A 23,098-nucleotide genomic window follows, 5' to 3' on the forward strand; every position below is an offset into this window, starting at 1 on the left:
TAAAAAGTCTTATCAAGAATGTGCATTTTTGTTTGCCTTCAGCTTTGTTATACCTGGGTTTTTTTTTTTTTGGCCACTTGACATCTTTTCACTGTGATTTATCCTCAGTTCAGACAACAGATTCCTTGTTCATTTTCAAATTACCTGCATGCCCTGGCAACCACACCTACCAGGAAGGTTTTTCTTGTTCCTGTCTGCTTTTGTTTTGCTGCAGGTCCTACGAGAAAGAATTCCAAGACGTATTTCCCAGAACGGGCAGGAAGCGGGACACGCTATCCCAACCCTGAGGATATCCTCTGTTCCACACTGGGACATAAATCTCAAAGCCCAGAGGATTTCTGCATCAATGAGGAGCATCTGGACAAGCTCAGAGTCACAAGCAATATTACCCAGCCTGCAGAGAACTTCTGACCTGCAGGAGCTGAGAGGTGATCCCAACCATGACCGACAGGAAAACGGGATCTGCTTTAACACAACCACGGCAGCAAAGGCAGAAAAACCAACCAAAATATTCAAGGAATCAATAAAAATCCCACAAACAACTCCACCCACCTTGGTTTGTTATCCCTGCTAGCATGAGCAGAAGAAATTAAAGAAAACCAGGCTGTTTCAAAGAATTCAGGTAGAGGTGTAGAGAGCCAAGACAGTCCATGGTGCAATGATCAGGTCAGTGTGGACTCTGGAATTTCAGAGGTACAAACAGAAAGACATTTTCTATATTCTTCAGGTGTCCATTTAAAATTAGAACAAACTCTTCTCAGAGGTGAAGAACATTCAGGAGCGTGAAGAATGACTACTTGCAAATTATTGAGGTATTACAGCTCAAATTGCCTTAATAGGAGCTGATTTATATTTATGGCCAAGTTTCATACAGCGTTTAAACTTTCCACAACTCCTCCCCCAAGTCAGATCATTGAACTTGAAGAGCTTAAAAAATATAGCAGGAAATATTTTCCATCTTCCTTTGTCCACTTATCCAGCCATCTACACTCCAGGATATTTGGTGGAGTTATCCAGCTGGAAGTTTTTGGTCAGCACAGTTGTATTTCATATATTGATAAATCGAAGAACCACAGAATTGTTAAGGCTGGAAAAGACCTTTAAGAACATCACGTCCAACCATCAATCAGCACCACCATGTCCACCTTTAAACCATGTCCTTGTGGTTCTGGAACACTTTCAGGGATGGTGATTCCATGGTTTCCTACAGCATCCTGAACCCCAGGAGCTCTGCCTGGTGAAAACCCCGGTGTCCCTCCATGATGCTTCACACAGCAATAAATGCAGAGGCCTCTTGGCCATGAGGGTTCCTAGGCAGCACCAGGAATGCTCTGATGCTCTCACCCAGGAACCACCACTCTTCCAGGGAGACTCATTCTCCTGGGATATAACCCTGACCCCACTCTTAGGAACAACCCAGACATTTCCGACTGGAGCAGGAATGTCTAAAAGAGCATCTGTCTTCAAGGGAACTTTCAAGTCCTTTCAGCGATTTCAATGTGTGAAATAAAAGACTTGGAATGTCAGTTTATTGCCCAGATAATCTGGATGGACAACCTGTAGATTCTAAATTTTCCTAAGGTAGGCAGAATACCAGCTTGGTCCTGAAACATATCAAGACCTTTACTCGTGTGGGTGCATGAATGTGGAAAAACCTCACCCTTTTGAATGTTTTACCTCCAATTCTGGACAGGCTTTCTGTGGGATCTCAGCACCTCAGGACTGAGGTGCCGAGCCACCGAGACCACCCTTGGGGGGCTCGGGAGTCCTGGAATGTTGCCAGAAGTGTCTGGTGGCTGGACTTTGATCCTACACAGGAGACGACACCTGTATGAGGATAGGAGGGTTTCACCGGGGTGAATGGTGAAGGGATTGGTTAATTAGAGGGTGAGACACAGGGTTTAGGATTTCTGTACAGGGGGGTTTAGAGAAGTAAGATGGAGGAATTGGGGCCTGTCCTGTCCTTCTTCTTCTTCTCCTCCATCTTCTGTGGTGATGGTGGCACTTTGAGATTGGTCATTACTAAAGTGCACTGGGCAATAAGGGAAAAAGGTATTGGGGAAAAATGATAAATATTGTACACGTAACTTTGGGTATAAAGATGGGTGACTGCCCGGAGGGCAGCACAGTGTGTTCATGGCTGGCTGCTGAGCAGAGCTCTGTCGGGCCGAGAGAAAATCTTTTAGATAAACAATTAATAAACACAGAGACCGAAAGAAGAACTGAAGCCTCTTCTCGTCCTTTGATACGCGGGCTGCCCCAAGGCCACCCCGGGCCTTTCCAGGCCCTCCAAACAGCCGAAAACCGGACAGCTTTCCACCCAGAGCAGAAAGCAGTCAGCATTTTCCCACCTAAAGCTCTGCCAGGGAGCACCGGGCACCACTGCTGAGCCCAGGAGCCACGCTGGCAGCCCTGCCCAGCCTGCCCACGCTGCCATCTGCGTGTGTGTGCACACGTGGGAGCAGCAGCTGCACGGGAGCACCTCTGGAACAATAAAGCCCTGCACCCTGGCGGGCTGTGACACTGATGGAGCATCGCCAGCAGCAGGGCACTCGGAGAGGCTGTTCATCATCATCACCTGAGCACAAGCAAAACCCAACTGTGGCATGACAGAGCCAGGGGGACGGGCATCAATAACGCACAGCAAAAACAAATGACAGGAAAACAACTGACTGGGAACCTAAAGGACAAAGTTTCTAACTTAATCTCATTATTTCTTGCTCTGAGCTGGCAGGAGGAAAGTCCTCTGCCACAGCCTGCAGACAATTCTGACTTCGTGTCTCTATCTACATTATTATGATGATAATAACAGGAAAATAAAACACGATTGAGAAATCTATTAGTGCAAGGGACAATTTACATATATCAGCAGCCTATAGCAATAAGCCTCTCAAAGGTCACAATTAACCAAATAAATTGAGAAATGCTCCAAACCTCACTTGCTCAGCTGACCACAACAGTTATTCAGAAATTCAGAAGCAATCAGAAAGTTTTTGTCACCACAAGTGCCCATTTCAGTAAGCAACGAGGCAATAATGAGTATTTATCACTTGAAGAATTTATGTGCACTAAACAGGTTTAAATTTCTCAAAAGCCAACAGGAATTTATTTCTTACCCAGAATCAGTGAGAACCAGCAAAGACGAGCTGGTGGGGTCGATCTGCAAGAGATCCATCCTTGGAACTATTTTCATTTAATGAACAGGCATTTTAAGGAATTTTGGGAAGTTGGATTTAAGTAAGGCAAACACTGCAGGCTCCAATGAAGCCACCCCAAGCCTGGAGTGGTGGAACAGCTCCTGTTTATTCCTGGTGGGGAGAAGACAACTCCCCATCCCAGGGAGAGGCACCTCTCACCACTGCCAATCTGATCAGCCTCTGAACACTCTGACAGAAAATGAGATGTGGGATGGAAAGCAGCACTAAATGTTTAATATCATCTGCAATTCACAATTATTTCTTAAGTGTCTTTTCCCTGATAACTTTTTCCACTGCATGATCTTAGTGAGAAGATAATGGGAGATGCTGCTTTTGAATAAGTTATACATTTTCCCTGCTTTACTTGAACCTCACAAAGCCACCATTATTAATATTTTTCCTCCACAAAACAGCAGTAGCCTTCCAAAGAAAAAGTCCTTGACCAAAATATCAGAGGATATTAAACTGAGAAGTGATCTACTGATGCAAATCATTAAATCTATTTGCATTTGCTTACTGAACCCTAACACAGAAATTAAACTACATAGTGTGGGAAAAGAGCTGGTTTTGCATGGTTAAAAGGAGACATCTTGGAAGATCCGAGCTCTATGTCATTAATTTTCCTTCTTCCCCTCATTAACAAGTAAAATGTTTTCACTGCTTGAAAAGTTTTAATAAATAGGAAAAAGCAGGGCAGCTGACATAAGTTTTTAATGTAATATACAAGAGCTTTTAATATTTTTACATATATTAATGTAAAAGCTAAAAATAAATGTTAAAAGGTTACATTTGTGAAGAAAGAAAAATGGCATTTACAGTTACAGGGTAAGGTTTTAGAATTTAACTCTTTCCCTCCCAGCATGGGGTGCTGAGGAGCATTTGCCATTTCCCTGAAAATCCCTGGCATTGCAGGGACGAGCACTGCAGCAGCACCTGGGGGTTAAGGACACACATTCCCTCCCAGCCCTGAGCTCCAGGGTGATTTACTGGGCTTTGTCCTACCAAGCCTTAAATTCTTTTTATAGAAGGAATTACGGGAGGCATTTTAAGAACAGCCATAATTAGCACGGGCACTGGCAGGGTGAGACCTCTGGGTTTCACTGAAATGTGTGAGCCAAAGTGGCCAGGGAAGAGCAGGAACTGCTGCTGGAGCTGGGAACAGCCACCCAACAGCAAAACCAGCATCCCAGGAACATCACAGGGAGTGTCACCAACAGCTCAGGGGGGGATTGTCCCCTCTCTCCTTGAGAGAGTCCTGGAGAATTCTCCTTCAATTCCTGGAGAACTGTGTCCAGCTCTGGGCTCCTCAAAGTGAGGACCTGGAGCAGCTGCAGCAAACCCAGAGGAGGTCACAGAGATCCTCCAAGGGCTGGAGCCCCTCTGGAGCCAGGCTGGGACACCTGGGGGGGCTCACCTGGACAGGAGCAGCTCCAGGGAGAGCTCAGAGCCCCTGGCAGGGCCTGAAGGGGCTCCAGGAGAGCTGCAGAGGGACTGGGGACAGGGATGGAGGGACAGGACACAGGGAATGGCTCCCAGTGCCAGAGGGCAGGGATGGATGGGAGATTGGGAATTGGGAATTGTTCCCTGGCAGGGTGGGCAGCCCTGGCACAGGTGCCCAGAGCAGCTGTGGCTGCCCCTGGATCCCTGGCAGTGCCCAAGGCCAGGCTGGACATTGGGGCTGGAGCACCTGGGACAGTGGGAGGTGTCCCTGCCATGGCTGGGGTGGCACTGGGGGGATTTGGGGTCCCTGCAACCCAAACCATTCCATGATTCCTGCTGGGCGGTGACTCATTGTCACAGACATCTTTTATGGAAAATCCTTTCCTTAGGATTTTTTCCTCCTGAGAAGCTGGGAGGCCTCAGGAACAAAATGCAAACAATGGTTATCTGCTGCTGTGGAATACAACAGGTGCATCTGGGATTGGTCTCATGGGGTTGTTTCTAATTCATGGCCAATCAGTCAGCTGGCTCGGACAGAGAACCACAAACCTTTGTTATCATTCTTTGGTACTTTATTTTTAGCTAGCCTTCTGATGAAACCTTTTCTTCTATTCTTTTAGTATAGTTTTAATGTAATATATATCATAAAATAATAAATCAGCCTTGTGAAACATGGAGTCAGATCCTCGTCTCTTCCCTCATCCAAGAACCCCTGTGAGCACCATCACAACCCATGGCACTGACCTGATGTTTCCAACCCTTGCACATTAACATGGACAGGGCTCTGTCTGAACAGCACAAGCCCAGTTTCAGGGTGCACAACACCAAGCTTTGCTGCTCAGCTGGGCTGTGTCTGTAACCCTCAGGGCTGGCTCCTAAATCAAGACATGTTAGAAGAGCCCACTGATCACATTTTACAGTGCTGATATTTTAAAACAGCAAAAATAACAAGAAACTGTATTAGATAATATAACTTGTGCAGACACCCACTTGAAAATACCACAAATATGACTCTCTCTTTCTGGTCTGGAAGATGCAGAGCTCTAATAGTGATGAAAAATGATTCCACCAAAGAGGAGTGGGAGAATTTGTCTATGCAGCATCATCTCCTCGAGAAAATTCCCAGAAAACAAATCCTCTCCTGACTCCCTGCCCTGTGCTGTGCCACAGGAACAGTGCCTGGTGTGACTCCACCAATGCCAGGAGTAATTCAGGCCAGGAGTGGAACCTTTCCACTGCCCCTGCCAGAGGCAGATTAATGCAGTGGAGCATTTTTCCATTGCAAATCCTTGCTGTAAGGATGGGAAAATGGGCTGCATAATGACATGGATTATGTTTCTATTATGTCCCAGAATTAGTGGGTGTTTTCAATGTTGCAACTCTTCATCTTGGGTTTCCTCCCTCATTTCTGTGGTCCTCAAAAAGAAAAATTTAGATGCACAGATAATGCTGGGAGCAATTTAAAGCCACAGAGGTGCTTTGGGATGGAACAGAGGGGTGTGAGCACAGACACAGCTGGGTGTGTGTAACAGGAATCCCTCCTGCAGCTCTCCTGGAGGGACAGAACTGAACCACAGCAGAGTTTTACTGACACGGGTCTGGAAGAGCAGCCTGGAGAGCCCTGACTATGAAATGTGTGATGGGAGCAACGTGCAGGGCTTGAGGGGAACCAGCACTGCAGGGGTTTGAACAATCCCAGGATGGTTTGGGTTGGAAAGGACCTCAAATCCCACCCAGTGATGGCAGGGACATGGCAGGGACACCTCCCACTGTCCCAGGTGCTCCAGCCCCAATGTCCAGCCTGGCCTTGGGCACTGCCAGGGATCCAGGGGCAGCCCCAGCTGCTCTGGGAATCCCATCCCAGTCAGGAATTCCCAATTCCCAATCTCCCATCCAGCCCTACCCTCTGGCACTGGGAGCCATTCCCTCTGTCCTGTCCCTCCATCCCCTGTCCCCAGCTCCTCTCCAGCTCTCCTGTGGCTCCTTCAGGTGCTGTGGGGCCACTCTGAGCTCACCCCAACCTTCCCCTGTCCAGGTGAGCCCCCCAGGTGTCCCAGCACAGCTGCTCCATCCCCTGAGCATTTGGTGCCTCCTCTGGATTCCCCAGCAGCTCCAGGTCCCTCCTGGGCTGGGCTCTGCAGGTGGGGCTCACCTGGGCACACAATTCCCCTTTCCTGCTGCCCAGGGGGCTCTGAGTGAACATGACCAGCTCTTGTCCACCTTCTCATCCACCGATAAAAAATCCGCACTTTGATTTTTCTTTTCTTGCACAGAGCCCTCAAAGGCTTCTCTGCCAAGATTTCAGGAGAAAACCACAACTGAAGCCTTGCAAAACCCACTCCTATTTGAATCCTGCAATGCTGCCTTTGACAGATAATAGAAATGCAGCCGTGCTGTCAGGGAAAATAACACAGCTAAAGTCGAGTATTGATTACAGTGGAGTTGCTCAAGATTCACTTCAGCCTCAGTGAGAGAGGAACGTGGGTTTTGCTAATCATGCAGAATTAAATTCACCAGCCAGACCTGACAATAAAACTTTGCCCACAAACCATTGCTAAAACCATGTGAAACCGCATCTTTGAGCTGTGCTACGTGTCAGGCTGAACTCTAAAAACATGCAGAAAGTTGTTTTGTTTATGTTTTGGAAACACCACTTCCAATAAAAAGTTTTCTTAGCTTGATGCAGCATAAACAATCTGTAGCATCTCCACAAGAAACTATGAAAAACCCTAGCCCAGTTTATTTTTAATAAAAGGAGGACTATGCTATATAATAACTCTTCCTGCCACATCCATTGAATCTGCTGAAATAAAGATTGATGCCTGGATATTTGTAGAGACTTCTACCAGAGAAGGCAATATTTCTTTTTTCCTTTCTTTCCTATTTTTTAAAATACACTTTCCTGTTATTTTGAAGTAATTTGAAGTAACAAGCATCATCTCCCTATTACCCAGGCATCTGCATGTTTTGTTTCCAAAACCAGTGGTAGAAAATTCAATGAGATTTTTTGTGCCACAAGTTAAAAGATATTTGGAAATGAAAGGTTTTCTTTGAAAGAGGAACATTTATGTAAGAGTGATCTTCTGGTGACTGCTCCACACAGGCACCACAAACAGGCTGTCCCTTGGCTCATCAGTGTGAAAACCAATGCTGTCAGCTCTGGGAGGGGTTAAAAGGCCAAAATCCTGGATTTGAACAAGCATCACCCACAGGAACCAGGTGCCACAGAATTGTGGAATTGTTAAAGTTGGAGAATTCCTCCAAGATCATCAAATCCAGCCACCAACCACGTCCTCAAGCTTCAACCCACCCAGGGATGGGGACTCCAACACCTCCCTGGGCTATTCCAAAGCTTTACAACCCTTTCCACGAGAAGTTTTCTCCTAATTTCCACCCTGAGCTGCCCTGGCCCAGCCTGAGGCCGTTCCCTCTGCTCCTGTCCCTGTTCCCTGGAGCACAGCCCCATCCCCTCTGGCTGTGCCCTCCTGGCAGGGAATTCCAGAGAGGGAAAAGATCCCTGGGGATCCTCCTTTGCTCCAGGTGAGCCCCTGCCCAGCTCCCTCAGGGATTCTCCATTCCCTTCCCCAGCCCCATTCCTTTCCCTGCTCCCACTCTCCATTTAGAGCTCATCCCAACACATTAATTTCTTTACCCCAAGGATGTCCTCTGGCTCATTCAGGGTTTATCCTGCACCAACAGAAAAATCTCTGTTGTTACACAATATTCAAGGAAGAACTTGAATGAGGAAGAGTGGAGCCTCTTCCAAGCCACACTGCCAATAATCCTCTACTCACAGAAGTCACCTCAGATGTTCATGGCAAACCAGGAATCCACTCCAAGCAGCAGAGAAGTCACATCCTTACCTCCTTCAGTGGGTTTTTACTGTGCCCCTGAGCTCCACTAAGTTTCTTAGCCTTGGCTGATGCTCAGTGGAAAAATAGGAGGAGTGGCACTCTCCCAAATGCCTCCCACTTGTGGCATCAAAGTGAGATATCACTCCCAGTAAATTTTACAGCATGAGGAATGAAACAGTTAGCAAAGTTGACATTTAAACCATCACCACTGGCTATGATTAAATACCTCAGAGATGAACAGAGTGGTTCACACCTCTCCAAGTTATTGTTCTAGGCCCTTAGCAGATTCCCTGCCCCATTGCATCCTCTGCCTTTGCACACACCTGAGATCTCCCTTCCATCTCTAATAGCTGGAAACCTGCTTAAACTGAGATTCTGGAGAGCTTCTGATCGTGTTACAGGGACAGAGAGAGGCTGACTGAAACCCTGGTGAACTTCTTGAACTGCAGATTCACCCTGAAAGGGTGAGGCAGATTAATAATATGGGAAGGGCCAAACTGGCTCCTTGCTCCTCCTCCTCTGAGGTCCCTCAGTAAGATGGAAGGAAATAAAACACTAAGGAAAATTACAAATAACCTGCAGGGAACACAGAGGGCAGATGAGATCACACTGCTCCTGAGAGAGCCCAAAATGAAGCCTGGGTCTATTCCTACCAGGCAATTCCTACACCAGGAAAATGCAGGGTTTGACCATTTGTCAGGCTGCCCAAACATGCCACCCCAATGCCAAGTCCACAGCTCACAATTCCTAAGTATTTTGTGCTGTAAATATTCATTAGAGGGAAAACCATGGTTTGTGTTACCTGCTCACCAAGGGGATAATTTACTCCTGCACCTCTGGAATGAGTCAAGGCCTCTCAAAGCAGAGTCATCCCAGTGTGGGAACACCACAGTTGGCAGCAGAATAGCAAAAAACCTAATTCTGAAACTCCAAAGCTGCTGAAGACACTTTGAAGTATAATGCCAGTAAAAGAAAGGGAGTTGTTCTTTTGTACATGAGCAAGAAGTGTTAAACATTTGTAATATTTCAGGCTGGGATGTTGGAGAAATATTGATTCAAACTTATCATTAGATTGGCATGAACTGAAAGAAAAACTACAACAGCTGATATAGCATAAAATATATATAATATACCATTATATTGTATAATTACAATATATATTATATTGTAATATAATATATATTATACAATATAATGGTATATTATATATATTGTATATTATATATATTGTATATATACAATTATATATTGTATATATCATAATAAATTACATAATAATAAACAATATAATAGAAACTATATAACTTACTTTTTTTTAATCTCTCTCTCTTTATATATATATATATAAATATATCTAAAAAATACATATACACAGCTTATACACACTTAAGGGTTTTTAACATATCAACTGTGAAACTGAAGTTCTTAGAAATAGATACACTTGTCCAGATTAAGATGTCAAACCTTCAGGGACCTGTTTGGATCAGGGCATCCTTATCACAGAATCCCAGCCTGGTTTGGGTCCCCCAAAGCCCACCCAGTGCCACCCCTACCTGGCAGGGACACCTCTCATTGTCCCAGCTGCTCTAAGCCCATCCAGGAATGGGATGCACATCCAGGATTTCAGAAGCCTGGATAAAGATGCCTCCTCTCCAAGAGAAACCATCCCTGTGTGACGTGTCTGGAGTTTTAAGCCCTGCAGCTTCCCGAGGAGCAGAATAACCTCAGGTTATTACAATTAGTTTCATCTCATTAATAGATCAATTTCTTTCAAGCATACTGAAACTGGGTTTTACTTTGTTGCTTCTCCTTTTAGGCTCCATTATAGTCTGTGTTCTTAAGTTTTAAGGAGAGCCATCAGTGAGGAGGTTGTAATCTCAGGTGATTAATTGCACAGCATTTTACAAGCTGTAAAACAGAGCGAGATCTCCACAAAGCGATTATGCCATTAACCAGGGGCTCTTATCAGATTTTTCTACAACTACCAGGTTTGTCTGACAGATTGCAAGTCTTAAGTATTTATATATTTCAAAGGTTTACTTATTTTTGTTGTTAAAAAACCCTAAAATCTCTATTGATTGTTACATGCAATTCCACATGAGAAGTCCCAAGCACTGTGGAGCAGAATACCAATATTTATTACCAGACTTGTGCTCATTATGGTTCTCTCTGACAGGGGTCCATTAAAATCAATTTTTATGTTTCTTATGGTTTTTTTTTCCCACCCAATGTTCTTGCCATGGCGTTTATTAGCCAGTTAGGAGAAACACCAGGCACTGCTTTGTTTTTATTTTATTCTGTCGAAAATAATGAGGCCAGATTTAACAACTATTCACCAGCGATGAGTAGGAGAGATTAAATGTTATACTTCAGCACAAACATTTACAGATGGCTTTAAAATTTTTAGAACTTTATCAGTGCTAAAGACAAAAGGAAGTCCCACCTTTCTTCTTCAGATTTAAATTCTTAAAGTAATCATAAAAGCACTCTTCCTGCCTTTAGCTTCAGAGTTATTCCTGAGTGATAGACCCTCTAATGCAACAATTTTGGCACATAAATCATGCAGCCTGTGAGGTTGAGAGCTACCAGGATGCCATTAATGCCTCAAATGAAGTGAAGTCAGCTCACCACTGAGAAAAGGGGAGATCTAGAACAGGTGAAAATTAAAATTTAGGAAAAGGATCCAAACTGTACAACTTCTGATGAAGGACAAGATCATGAGAAACTTCAACCAGAGAACGTGAACATGTTACAGCAAACCAGATGTCCTGGTAAAACAAAACCAGATTTTTTTTACCAGATGTTCTGGTAAAAGAGCAGCACCCATCCCTACAAATGAGATCCCCCAAACCTTTTTCCAGCTGTTATTCCACTCCCTCACTGACATTTCCCCTTCACAAGGTGAAAATCCTCATCCCCTGGGCTGCTCTCCAGGCAGGTTTTGCTCTGCAGCAAAGCCAAGTTACAGCTATACCCTAAATACCCATTTATTTCCATTCCTCATCAGCAGAAATCCAGAATCTGAAGGAAGTGCAGCAGTCATTTCCATACCCCTGGAGTTGGTAAAACTGTGAAATCCAGAAGCTTCAGAGTTTTTGTATGGAAGGTGAAATCATATTTCAACCAGAACACACATTATGCTCCATAGTCCTGATTAATTTCACACCCATTTCAGTTACAAGGAGAATAAAAAAGGAAAACAAGCATCCTGAAAATCCATGGAGAACTTCAGAGGCAAACACAGCGTGAAAAAAAGACAATGTTGAGAAAAGAAGCCAAACCTGTTTGAGTCTTGTCAGTGGCAGCACTGATGTAGCAGACTGTGGAAAAGTGGAATTTAATTAACAAACTCAGCTGAAAAACCAGTCTTAGAGATGTCTGAGAAAGTCTAACAAGTCTTGATTTTGCAAAAGAAATTCGGCATAGAAATTTAGCACCTAATTCTGAATGAATTCAACATTCCTTTTAAAAATGTCACTGAACATTTCCTCACAAATAAGGAAAAAAAATCAAAGATGAGAGCAGGACAGATGGACTCCAGCAGACTGAACACAACAGGAAAAGGAACTGATGCCCCCTCAGCCAGGCCTGGATTTGAGACATCACCTCCACTGCCACATGGGATCTGATCCAAACTCCAGCAGACATTACAGCTCTGGGAAAGCAACCAAAGCTCTCACCAGTACTACACAGTAATTAAAACAATCAGTCAGTCCTGCTTCTACCTGCTGGAGCACAGATCTCTAGATAAAAATATAAAAAAATGAAAATAGAAAAATATAGAATTAAAAATATTAAAAACTAAAATATAAAATAATATAAAATATAGAAATATAAAAATAAACATAAAATTATTTATATAAAATATAATATATAATAATTTATGTATGCAGAATATAAATCTAGTAATATAAAATATAATAACTTAAATATAAAAATAATATATAATAATTTATGTATATAGAATACAAATCTAGTAATATAAAATAGAATAACTTAAATATAAAAATATAAAATATGAATATATGAATATATTAAGTATAAAGATATAGAATACAAAAATATAAAAATGTGAATATATTAAATGTATAGAAAACATATAAAATCAATAATTAGAAATAAAAATATAAAATTATAAAAATATAAAAATATAAAAATATAAAAATATAAAAATATAAAAATATAAAAATATAAAAATATAAAAATGTAAAAATATAAAAATATAAGAATATAAGAATATAAAAATATAAAAATATAAAAGTATAAACATATAAAAACAGGTGTAGGTCTGCAAGATTTGTGAGGTGTGCAAGGAGATTTTGCCCTCAGTGACATTTGTATGGGTGCCAAAAATTAAGGCAGGCGGGAAGGATTCTTTCAACACTTACCTTAAAAACACTAAGAGTTTAAAATGTTTTTGACGATATTTTTGAGGCACAGAGGAATTGATGCATTTTGGAGTCCCTAAGGGCCCAAGAGCCCCCTCCCAGCAGGATCAGCACAACCAAGAGCGCTCTCAGACGCTCTGGGCAATCCCGTTCCCCCAGCACAAGCACAGGGCCGGGATCAACAGGACACGAACTCACCCCGGTGGCGGCAGGCTGGGTTTGGGAAGTTTGATTTCATGGACGCCCTTGTCACAGCCCGAGATCTCCATCCTGCCCAGGGGGCTGAGCAGCACCACCTGCTTCTCCTGGCATGGAGATCCTCCCTGCTTGGAATTCACCTGTTCCAGGAAATAAAACCCTCTTTAACTGCAGGCATTTGCACCAAGGAACAGATTCGAGGAGTTTTCAAAAGCAATTTGAAAAAAGGGAGACAACAGTGAATTTCAAGTTTCCTCAACTACAGCATTCACTTTCAAAATTCCAACTTAAAATGATCTATCTTCACAAGTCAGCACCTAAATCAAAGTCTCAAAAAAAAACATTAACTAGCAGCATAGTGATCTTCATAAAAACATGAAATAGCAGCAGTTGCATGGCTGGTTTATCAGCTAAAATCCAATGTGTTGTGACACTTATTTAAAACAGGACTGTTGTGACAACAAAGTAGATTCAGTGGTTTAGAGCAGCAGTGTTATGCAAATAACAGCTGGAACACAAATAGAATATGTCTGCTGGAAAAGAAAACACATGAAAAAATCAATCATTCCTTAGGAAAAGAAGCATATTTTTATTCCCATTGTTACCAGTCTGCTTTTACAATTACTGATAGGATGTAGCTGGAAACAGCTGCCAAGTATTTCCCAATATTGGACAAGACCAACAATAACAGACTTGTCAAATTCATCTTGGCTAAAAAAAAAACCACAGCCTGGAAGTGTGAGTTGTGTTCCCAGTTTGGTTTGTGCCATCACTGCAGCAGGACAGGACAGGACAGGACAGGACAGGACATCACCAGTGTCCTCTGCAGCCACCCAGACACCAAACCTTTGGTCCAGACCACACAAAGTCCTGAGCTCCAAAGAGCTCAGTTCATGTGAAACTGGGAAAAAAAGGGAAAAACTGAGAAACTGTGAAGCAGCACAAGGTAACTCCACCAGCAAACACAGAATAACAGGCTCCTACAACTGTCTGGGATGGAAGAGAACTTAAAAATCACTTATTTCCACACCTTCCACTGTCCCAGGTGCTCCAGCCCCAATGTCCAGCCTGGCCTTGGGCACTGCCAGGGATCCAGGGCCTGCCCAATCTCCCAGGGAACAATTCCTTCCCAAAATCCCATCCTTCCCTGCCCTCTGGGAAGCCATTCCCCGTGTCCTGTCCCTCCAGCTGCAGCACCCTGTTGAACTTCATGAGCTTTCCTGAGACAACACTGAGAGAACAACAAATTTCTTGGATTTCTTTTATTTAATTCCCTGTGTTCAAGGTTGGATGGGGCTTAGAGCAACCTGGTGCAGTGGAAGGTGTCCCTGCCCATGAAATGAGATTTAAGATCCCTTCCAACCCAACCCATCCCATTCTGGGATTCCATGAACGCCAGAGCAGGGGTGCAGCAGGAGCCAGGAAGGTCCAGCACGGTGACTTACAGCTGCCCACTGCTCACAGCTGTACAAGAATCAGTTGTTTTCCAAACAAGAGAATCTTTTCAAGCCCCATTATTAAGTGCTGCGGAATGAAGTCACATCTGTGAGTAATATAACCAGTGTGAGAGAGAGCAGAAAAACCATCAAGCTGACAGTTTTTGCAGAACTAGAGCAAAAGTAAACCTAAAGGCCTGAATTTTGGGAAGCTCTTACACAACTGCTCCATTACAGACACGCAGCAACCAGAGCAACCTCACTCAGCTTGGAGCAGTCCAGGACCTGCAGGTTCCCTGTGGTTTATTTACCTGGACTGCAACCCCAACTGCTGAATAATCAAATCTTTGGTGGCATCACAAACAAACTCCTTTCCCACCAACTTTTTCCATGTTCTTTCCCCCTCCTGGAGGACATGGGAGAACTTCTTTGGAGCAGCATCTCATTGCAGAAGTCAGCAAACAAGCAGTAAATTTACATATGTGGCAAACCAGCACACATTCTTCATGTTTATTGGTGTGACAGCCCTGAACCAGATGCACTGAACCTCACACCATGTGCTCCAGGACATTTCCATCAGACCAAAACCCAGGATGCAGGGAGCAGCAGAGAACTATCAATAACCCTCTGAGCTCTCTCCAAGTTGAACTAAGCTTTATGGATGAAGCCCTGAGTGACTGCAAGCCCTATTTGCAGCCTTGTTTATCATATTCATGGGGCAGCAATATTCAGGAGGTTTATTTCTGTAGAAGAATGAAGCTGCAGGACATCGATCCACATCCATGTGCAATTGGGTTGGGATGCTCCAGGATGAAGGTCACTGACAGATGTACAATGCACACTCCTCTGTCCAGACACAAATTTTGTTATTTAGGCTGGACAGGAGAAATTTCCTCCCAGAAATTAAATGCCTTTAATTCTGTATCAAAATATCTCATAATTTTCATATAAGGTAGAAAAAAATACACTTTTTAGACAGGAAACGTCTCCTGCCAACCTCTGGAGTTCTCCCAAAGAAATAAAACCACAGGTGCAACACCCGTAAGTTTACTTCACCAGACTGCTAAACTGGAAGATTGCAATTTTATTTAAATTTGCATTAAGCAGCTTTCACACTACAGTAAATAATTCAAATATTTCCATGTTCTGTTGCTCCTAACACCCCCAAAAACTCCCCTGGACATTGGTTTGACATCCTAGAATTCAATTCATATCCATAATGATGAACAGAGAAATAAAAAAGGCAGAGAAATCTCGAGAATCAACAAGGCTTAAAAAAAAAAAAAAAAATCTGTAGCAAAGCATTTCCATGCTCCATGTTGTCCCAGGAAACAATTTGTGCTTTCCAGAAAAGTCCAGAGAGCAAGCCCTGATTTTCCTTTCAGGATTATGGAGAACTGAATCCTCCCATCAGAGCCCTATCTCTGATGGATCTCCTCTCCACAGGTTTTTCCATTTCCCTCACTCTGCTTTTACAATATAAACCCACCGCACCAATATCAAAATATTAACAATAATCCCCTCTGCATCTGATTTAGCAGGGGATTTCCATTAGGCTACAGCATGGAAGCCCTCACAAGTTTTTTTCTTTTCCCCTCAAATATTTCTGGGAATCAAGGCAAAAATAACATATTCAGCTGGCAAATCGAATGTGGCCTCACACATCCTGCAATTGGATTTTTTCAAACCTGCATTAATCAGGGAGATGTCCCAGTTCCTCCAAGAAAGGGTCTCTTGATCATTTTCAGATTAACCAAGTGTTAATTGAGGTACGTGTGATGGAAATACAACCAGCAGCAGGAAATTGCATTGCAATTCTTCCCCCTACTTCCCCCAGACCCCAAAATTGCCCCATTCCCACCGTTTCTAGCCAAGCCACTGCTGCACATTTGGAAATGCTGTTTAGTTCTTCACACTTCTGTGGGGCTGAAGAACCCACCCAGATGCTCAGGAGGTTTCTGACCCAAACTTGCTCCCATGCTGGGCTAGGAGGGAACCACACACTGCCTTCCAACACTCAAAATCACTGCCAGAGGACCCCAGATTGCACCAATCATAGGAATTCTAACCCATAAAATCTGAATTTTGCATGTATGAATCCATTGGAATCACCACCTGCAGGTGATTCCCTTGGAGGTGTTGATGCCCACCCTAGGAGAGGTGTGACCAAGCACCACCTGTTCATTTACTTCCCATTCTCCACAAATTTATCCTAAAACCTTCATCATTTCCCATTCTCCACAAATTTATCCCAAAACCTCCATCACTTCCCATTCTCCACAAATTTATCCTAAAAATTTCCTCACTTCCCATTCTCCATAAATTTATCCCAAAACCTCCATCACTTCCCATTCTCCACAAATTTATCCTAAAAACTTCCTTACTTCCCATTCTCCACAAATTTATCCCAAAAACTTCATCACTTCCCATTCTCCACAAATTTATCCCAAAACCTTCATCATTTCCCATTCTCCACAAATTATCCCAAACCCTTCATCATTTCCCATTCTCCACAAATTTATCCCAAAACCTCCATCACTTCCCATTCTCCACAAATTTATCCTAAAAACTTCCCATTTCCATAAATTTATCCCAAAACCTCCATCACTTCCCATTCTCCACAAATTTATCCTAAAAACTTCCTTACTTCCCATTCTCCACAAATTTATCCCAAAAACTTCATCACTTCCCATTCTCCACAAATTTATCCCAAAAACTTCATCACTTCCCATTCTCCATAAATTTATCCCAAAACCTCCATCACTTCCCATTCTCCACAAATTTATCCCAAAAACTTCATCACTTCCCATTCTCCACAAATTTATCCCAAAAACTTCATCACTTCCCATTCTCCACAAATTTATCCCAAAACCTCCATCACTTCCCATTCTCCATAAATTTATCCTAAAATCTCCATCAAAGTCCTGACGTTTGCATCAACAAATGAGCTACAATTCACAAACACCTGCCCTGTTTTGATGGTGCCATAGAGGATCAGGGACTCACTAAAAAAGCCACTCCAGACATTTGTTGAGTTTGAGGATGATCAATAAATGCCAGGGAAGCTGCTCCTTCCTCTTAATTACAGGCAAAAACCACCAGGCCTGAGCTCTCAGAGTCCTTCTTTTGAGTATCTCAAACCTCCTTGCTATTGATTCAAGTTTTGAATTAAAATTCAATCAAAGCTTCAAATATTGGATTTAAATTTAAGGGGAATACATCAGTTTGGCAATTTGCTTCTTCATTTCAGTCACCCTTTCCTGATGCATTAAGTTTGCATCCTCCTCCTAACAAAATCCTTATCAAATCCCATCAGGCAAAGCAAAAATCCATCATAAAGAAATGTTTGTAAAATGATTTAGCGTCACAAAGCCTCTGCCACTGATGAGGCTGCCCATGCCAGAGGGCCACCCATCCAAGGATTTCACTGAATTACACCTCTCTCCACATCTCCTTAATAGTTTAAAACTTCCTGTATTTGTTTTACTGGGTTCTGCCTGTTTATTTGAAAGGAAACAATCCATTGTATGTAAAGAATATGGGAAAAGATATTAATAGTAAAAGTAATGTATTTCTGCACATATAGTGCAGGGTGGAGGGTGGTTTTCCAACCTTATGGGCCTTGTCTTAGAGGAAAAAGCCATTTTTTAGTGTTTCAAGGCAAAGAAAGATTTAAGGGCTGTGAATAGAAGACAGGATCCATGCAATCAGAACAATCTACAAATCTGCTCCTGTTAATATCTTGATTAATCATCTATATTTTCACCTTACAAAAGCTACTGTTCCAAGAGAACAAAGAGTTTTTGTACTACAAATAATTTTACCGCAGGGAAGCAAGAAGGAAAGAGTTTGTTGGGATTTTCACAATAAAAGTGAAATACATTGAAACTTGAAGTGAGATATAGTGAAAGTTTAATATATTGGAATATTAATATCACTTTGCTATACTGGAATAAAAGTTAGAAAGAATGAGAAACATTTAATTCTCGGTCTGTTTGCTCATTTTGAAATGTCTGATTTCCTTTCAAAATAAAATACAAATTTTTCTAAAAACTGTTTCATCCTCTTGGAAAAAAAAAAAAAAAGAGTCCAAAGACTTCCAACTAAATAGAATGGTGTGAACTCCAAAGAAATATGAAGCTGTGGGTGCCCCTGGATCCCTGGCAGTGCCCGAGGCCAGGCTGGGCATTGGGATTGGAGTACTTGGGACAGTGGGAGGTGTCCCTGCCGTGGCAGGGATGGAATTGGATGAGTTTTAAACCCCAAACCATTCTGGAATTCTGTGATAAGGATGTCCTGATCCAAACACACCCCTGAGGGTTTGACGTCTTCTTCTGGACAGTTGAAGATGTGAGAAAGTTGTCCTGAAAGTCGGAGAGCTCCTTGTCCAAAAAGGACGAGATGGCTGCTGCCCTCTGCGACACACAGGGAGCTCTGACCACCACCCCTCGTTACTTAATGGAAAAATAATTTCTGAACCAGGTAATGCCCAATTCCAGCATCCCTCCACTGACACTTCACTCACAGCATCCTCCAAAAATATGGAAAACTGTCAGTCCAAAGAAAGCCAAGTGCCTCACAGGTTTTAAATTAAGGCAAAAGCTAATTTTTGAGGAAAAGAAGATATTCCTAAACCCAAGGGTAAAGTCTTGAAACAAAACAATCCTCTCGGCACCTATCTCATGTAGTTCTGTCAATACAGCCGGCTAAAAAAAACTCAACAACTTTTAAAATTACCTTTAATGTTCTAAAATACAATCTTTTATATCCAGCTGCAGGTTCCTGTGGACTGAACAAGCCTGACCTGGACACAAGGCACCTCATCCCCCTCCACAATCCCAGTCCCTGCTGGGTGCACTTCTCCTTCCTGCAGCATCCAAAACAAACTTTCAGCTGTCCAGCAAAAAGCACTGGAGACGCAGGTCCATGGAATTCTCTGCTGGCCGCAGGAACAATAAACACCTCCCCAGCTGAGCCTCTCAAACAAGAGCTGCACTGAAACCCTGCAGCGCTCTCCTGGTGTGTCTCACTGCTTCTCTGAGTAAATCTAACCCTGGTTAAGCCAAACCTGCAACTTCAGAGGGTATGAAAACAAAACCTCCTCATTTCCTGGCGCGGGGAGGTTTGGAAAGGAAATGTCAGACAGACTGGAAGCAAATCCAGGGTTAGTTTGGGGTGATGCAATTTCTTTACCTTGCGAGGAACTAATCCCATAAAAATGTGAAGGTACAGAATCAAACTGCATATTCTGAACATATACAAATATACACTGGCATAAACACTCAAAATCAGTGCTCCTCTTCCCTTATCCAAAGGCCCACTTCACACAAGCCCCCAAAAACCAGGGGGATACGTGCTCACACGGAGCAACATTTGCTTTCCACGGCATTTCAAAAGTCTTCGAGGAGAGCAAACACGTAATTCTTTATTAAACAATCAAAGACAACAAAAGCAAGTTCCTGTTGTCCCATCGCATTATCCTACTAATCCTCTTTGGATGGCACCCAGAAGCCCCCGAAATGCCAAGCTGGGAAGTGCCTTTCCAAGCAGTGGTCGCCTCTGGCTCTTTGGCTGCGCCTTCAGTCGCGGCTTTGGCAGACGGGAGCAGCGAGCAATTCCCAGCACCCAGGGCTGGCCTGGCTGCCTGGCTTTCCTGCAAGGGCACTGCAATTGTAATAAACCCATTTCAGCTCCCCTGCAAGGGGCAGGTGGGTGACAGCTCCTGCGTTCCACGCTCAACAAGTGCAGCTTTCAACTCCATCTGCTGCTCACGCCAAGCCTGGACTGGAGCTGGTGCTTGAACAGCAGACCCCAGCGGGCTGCTCAAACAGGAATTCTGCTGCATTGTTTCCTCCAGAACCTCTCCAAAAACATGTAAACACATCCTGCATCTTTCCCCAGCCATTACTTATACAGGAAATTTAAATGGGCTGCAGGCACAGCAGCCACGTGGCACTCAAAGCATGGATACCATAATAAAGCACATATACATCAATCAGGAAATTGATATCACGTAATATCAATGGCACAAAGCAAAGAATAACACTTGATGATCTCTGAGGTGTTTTCCTACCCAGACAATTCTCTGCTTCTACTTACACACAGTACAGAAGAAGTGTGGTGTTTATTAATTTTAAAAATTCCTGATCATGGTGGGCACACAGATTTACTCACCAAACTGCCAAGAGATTTTATAATTAATTAAACTGGGAAAGAAATGGAGCCCCAAGGGGAGGGAAAGTGGACAGGACAGTGCCAGATATTCCTGGAATAATTAGATTATGGTAACAAGTGTGTGCACTGAGTTAGTACCGGCAAATCCCACCAGGAACCAGCCCAAAAGCCACAAGTCCTGGGGTCACTTCCAAGGGGAGGGGAAGCACATTGTCCCTCTTACCCTTCCAAGGACCTACCAAAGGGATTGAGTCCTCCAGCTCCTCATTTTTGAAGCTGGAAATCCTATGGCAGAAGATTCAGTTAGAAGCACTACAAAGCAATGTTATATTTTGTTGAGTTGTTCAATATTTTAACAGTCAGAGGGAATAAAACACTGATTTTTTATACTTGTAATATATATATTTAAAAATAATTAAGAAATTTGCTTCCAAGCAATAAATAAATAAATGTACTAAAGAATAAAAATTAAGAACCTTGTCTCTTAACAATTAGAGGGCCCCCAAAAGCACCTATTTTGTTGTTACTGGGTTGAGTTTCAACAAGTCCCTTTCAACTCAAGATATTCTATGACCCCATGAAATCTCTTGCAAAGGAAAAGTCATAGTGCAGTAATCGTAATTTTCCAGATGTGTTCATCACTTCAAGAATTAAATCCAAAGTACTGGCCACATATTGACTTATCTATATACAGGTACAATTCCCTCTGTGCTGTGCCCAGCTCTGGCCCCTCAGGAGAAGAAGGACATGGAGGGGTTGGAGCGTGTCCAAGGAAGGGAATGGAGATGGGAAGGGGCTGGAGAATCCCTGAGGAGCTGGGCAGGGGCTGCAGAATCCCTGAGGAGCTGGGAAGGGGCTCACCTGGAGCAAAGGAGGCTCAGGGCGGGCACAGCAGGAATTTCCCCATGGAAAGGGGGCTCTGGCAATGCCCAGGGAGGGTTGCAGTGCCCATCCCTGCAGGTGGCACCTGGAGGTGGCACTCGGAGCTGGGGACAAGGTGGAGATGGGGCACAGCTGGGACTCCGTGGGCTGGGAGGGCTTTTCCAGCCTCAGAGATTCTGGGATTTGAGGATCTACTCCTTAAAAACCATTGAGAGGTTTGCTGTAAGAGTGCGTTCACGCTTTTCTGTGAGAGGTACAGAGAAATACAAAATTCACTGCCCAAATCAGCACCTGACACAGCGAGCCTGGAGCGCTCGGCTCTTACAGGCTCAGCCTGATGTAAATACACGGCAACTACTCCAATACAAGGAAAACAGATGAAATTTTAATCAAATGAGCCATGTATCAGGTTCAGAGGAACTGAAAATGGGCTAAAAATGAAAAAAAAAAAAACAGCAGAAGAATGACTTTAATATTGGGTAACATTTCAAGTTTTTATCACCTAAATCCACAAAATTCCTGATCTGCTCCTGCTTGTCTTCTCTGCAGAGCTGGAGTCAGGACCAGCTAAATAAAAGATAATGCAACTAGGCATAACACAATAAAAGATATTACCTTCCCAATGCATTATTGCTGCCAATTATAAGAATCACTTCAACTTAATTTCAAAGGCACAATCACCCTCAACTGTAACAGTCTCTTTTTTAAATTTCAAAGAGTATTACATTAAGGCAATAACTCACCTTCCAGCTATAATATCAGTCTCCCTTATTGCAAAAATACATTTCATAAATACTTCTCATCGACAAGTCAAGCTAATTCAGGTTAATTTTATTGTATTTTGGTGCTATCTCACATTTGTGTGCAATTACCTTTATCATTTTATTGCCGTGCCAGAAAGTAATCAGAACAATTATTTGAAAAAGGAGGGGTATAAATTCTAAATCACACTTGCTGGCATTTTTGATAAAATAGCAGCTTTATCTCAGGAAGTGGCAGGGACATGGGATAAATCATGCATCAGTCAAGTGTAGCTGACCCCCAAGTGCATTGCACAATATCAGGAGTGCTTCAAAAGAAACTTTCCTATATAATCCATCATTCTTTATAATACCAAAATAGCTCTACCTGAAGAGTAGGAGCTGGAGAATAATAACAAAATAAATCTAAGCAATATGAACAAAACCATTAATAGTGCTCCTTAAGCTGAAGGAGAGTCAGGAATCTGAGTTGTGTGTGAGAAAAGAATTTCACTGAAATTTCTGAAGTGAGCAGAGCAGCAAAATGTGTACTAGGGATTCACTAAAAACACAAAATACAGCGAAATAAATACAGACAGAAGAGGTGTTGCAAAGATCTGTATAAAAAAACAAGAGCATAGTCTTGGGATTCACATCTGGATTTTCCTACAGCTGTCCATCCCTGCTGGAGTCAGGACAAGGTTTTCACTATTAACACAGGAAAGCATCAGGGTTAATACAAGAATCCATTCACTAACTTCAAATTTAACTGCCAGAAATGCAGCGAGG

The 23,098-nt window shown here is 43.0% G+C and overlaps 1 protein-coding gene across 1 annotated transcript in view; it reads right to left on the reverse strand.

The window, feature by feature from the left end:
• Positions 1-23,098, reverse strand: part of MGMT (O-6-methylguanine-DNA methyltransferase) — a 141,826-nt gene that overhangs the window by 108,238 nt on the left and 10,490 nt on the right. The window contains exon 3 of the mRNA XM_064716516.1: positions 13,078-13,217. Within this exon, the coding sequence (XP_064572586.1) occupies positions 13,078-13,217 (140 nt within the window). The remainder of the gene's footprint in view (positions 1-13,077; positions 13,218-23,098) is intronic.

The sequence above is a fragment of the Zonotrichia leucophrys genome, chromosome 6, assembly GCF_028769735.1.
Source record: "Zonotrichia leucophrys gambelii isolate GWCS_2022_RI chromosome 6, RI_Zleu_2.0, whole genome shotgun sequence".
NCBI classification, from domain to species: Eukaryota; Metazoa; Chordata; class Aves; order Passeriformes; family Passerellidae; genus Zonotrichia; species Zonotrichia leucophrys.